This window comes from Cyprinodon variegatus, unplaced genomic scaffold (genome assembly GCF_000732505.1).
Source record: "Cyprinodon variegatus isolate N-32 unplaced genomic scaffold, C_variegatus-1.0 Scaffold908, whole genome shotgun sequence".
NCBI lineage: Eukaryota > Metazoa > Chordata > Actinopteri > Cyprinodontiformes > Cyprinodontidae > Cyprinodon > Cyprinodon variegatus.
Window position 1 is genome coordinate 64,005 of NW_015151361.1, and position 2,017 is coordinate 66,021.

The following is a 2,017-nucleotide window of genomic DNA, read 5'->3' on the forward strand; positions in this document are numbered from 1 at the left end:
AAGTGCGCAGACAAAAAGCAGCTGTGATTGGTCCTTGGTATGCCTTTCCGGCTGTCTGTCCTTCTCAATTCAGTGCCGGGGAGCACCATTTTTAAAAACTGAGGAATGAATAACCATGACAAAAAGGTTGATCGAGGAGGTTCGGAAGTACAACACTTATACGATGCCTCACACATGTTGTTTTGGAAAATAAACATTCCCGCTGGCGCCGCCGAAGAAGTTCTCGCTAGTTCTTGAATAGGCTCCCCCTTGTGCTTTGGCAGGAAACTGCTGTGCGTCCCGACAAATTCCAGACCAATGTTGCAGAAGTATACCAGCAAAACTGGTTTGCAACCAGATGCAAGCGACATTTGATGTGTGTGGCTGCAGAAGTATAATCTGCCCTTTACGCAATCAGTCGGCTGTTATCCAAACCTAGTTTTTCAGTAAAATACTACATTTGTTGTTACTTAGAAGCATCAGTATATATATATATATATATATATATATATATATATATATATATATATATATATATATATATATAAATAAAATGCAACTCTGCAATTATAATTACATTGGTATTGGCTGATGACAGAACTATCAGTCACTACAACTGCAACTGGCATGCCAGTATCCAGGGGTTACTCGTTTAATTTGTTGTTATATTGTCAAAAGGAAGAACGGTGAATGATCTCTATGTGATATCAAGCTACTATTGAAAAAAAACTCTGACTCTCAAACAGCAGTCCTATCGGGGTATCTGGAGTTAAGGACTTCTAACACGGGTCATCTGAAAAGAAACCTTCAGATTATCCCCTGGGATAAGACCTGAAAATCCCTAGCAGTGTTTAGCTTCCTGAATGTTCAGAAGAGCTTATGAGAATGTTATCTCTTATTTTACCGATCTGTTGGACTTTCTTCCTCCTCTGGCCCCTCGCCGCTCTCGCTTTCTTCACTACTCTCGCTGCTCTCTGAAGAGGAGGAGTAATCGTTGGCCTTAACTGGGGGTCGTGGTGGCTCCTCAGCACGCTCCTTAGCATAGAGACCATGGTCCTGCACACACAATCATAATTTACATAAAAGACTTAAAACTCTTAGCAATACAACCTAAAAAATAAAATAAAAAAACGTCCAAGAGAACATGCACATGCTTACAACAGTAATCAATAAAACAAATTAATGACAAGCAGACGTAACAGAGATATTGAATGGAAGTTTACAAAAAGCTGGAATAAAAAAAAAAAAAGTTAAACAATTTAAGAAAAGGAGCAAAATGCTGCTGAGATTACAATTTTTCAGGTAATGAACAAAACCTTGATAAACCCAAAGAATGTAGCCTGTGGCGGGAGTTTAATCACATCTGGGTGAACATTTACCAGCAAAAGAAATGCATGCATACTTGCAAAGCTTTGATCAACACACGGACACAGTGCTACTGACCTCCCCTATAGCTCTCTTGTAGCTCTGCACAATGAGGTAAAGCCAACAACCCGGGAGTTAAGGAGAGGAGAAACGTGAGCAGTGAAAGCAAAGGTGCCAAAAGTGTTATAGTAAGCAGTTCTCACACATGGGACACAATAAACACTGAGGCCCTGATTATTTAAGACAACACTCCTTCTGTATAATATAGTTCTATAATAAAACAGGAGGGTTACTCTACATGTAAAATGTCGCTACAGTTCCAGAAAAAATAATGTTTCAATTAGAGCTAAACAAATACACCACCTGGCCTATATTTAAGCTGGGCCTATATTTAAGCTGGTATTAGTGTATTTTTCTTGTAATGGCCGATAGAGGCATTCCCTATATTTTTTATATACATTCATTTTTTGCTTGATTTGTTCATAAATGTGTTTTTATTTATTTAAATTGAGAGCTGTGCAACATTTGTTATCGTTTCATTTTACCCTCTAAATGGAGGAAGAAAAAGCAACATCTACTTCAAATAAATAACTGCTCCAAAAATTGGCGGAATTATGTCAAATAAAAAAATCAGTATCATTAAAGAACCTGTAACGGCCGATCTCTAATTTTA

At 38.0% G+C, this 2,017-nt stretch overlaps 1 protein-coding gene across 1 annotated transcript in view; it reads right to left on the reverse strand.

Annotated features, from left to right (window-relative positions):
- The window catches only part of mink1 (misshapen-like kinase 1), a 46,363-nt gene that overhangs the window by 12,682 nt on the left and 31,664 nt on the right, over window positions 1-2,017 (reverse strand). The window contains exons 20-22 of the mRNA XM_015398045.1: window positions 1,423-1,446; window positions 884-1,035; window positions 811-838 (exon numbers count right to left, since the gene is read on the reverse strand). Coding sequence (XP_015253531.1) covers window positions 811-838; window positions 884-1,035; window positions 1,423-1,446 — 204 coding nt within the window. The remainder of the gene's footprint in view (window positions 1-810; window positions 839-883; window positions 1,036-1,422; window positions 1,447-2,017) is intronic.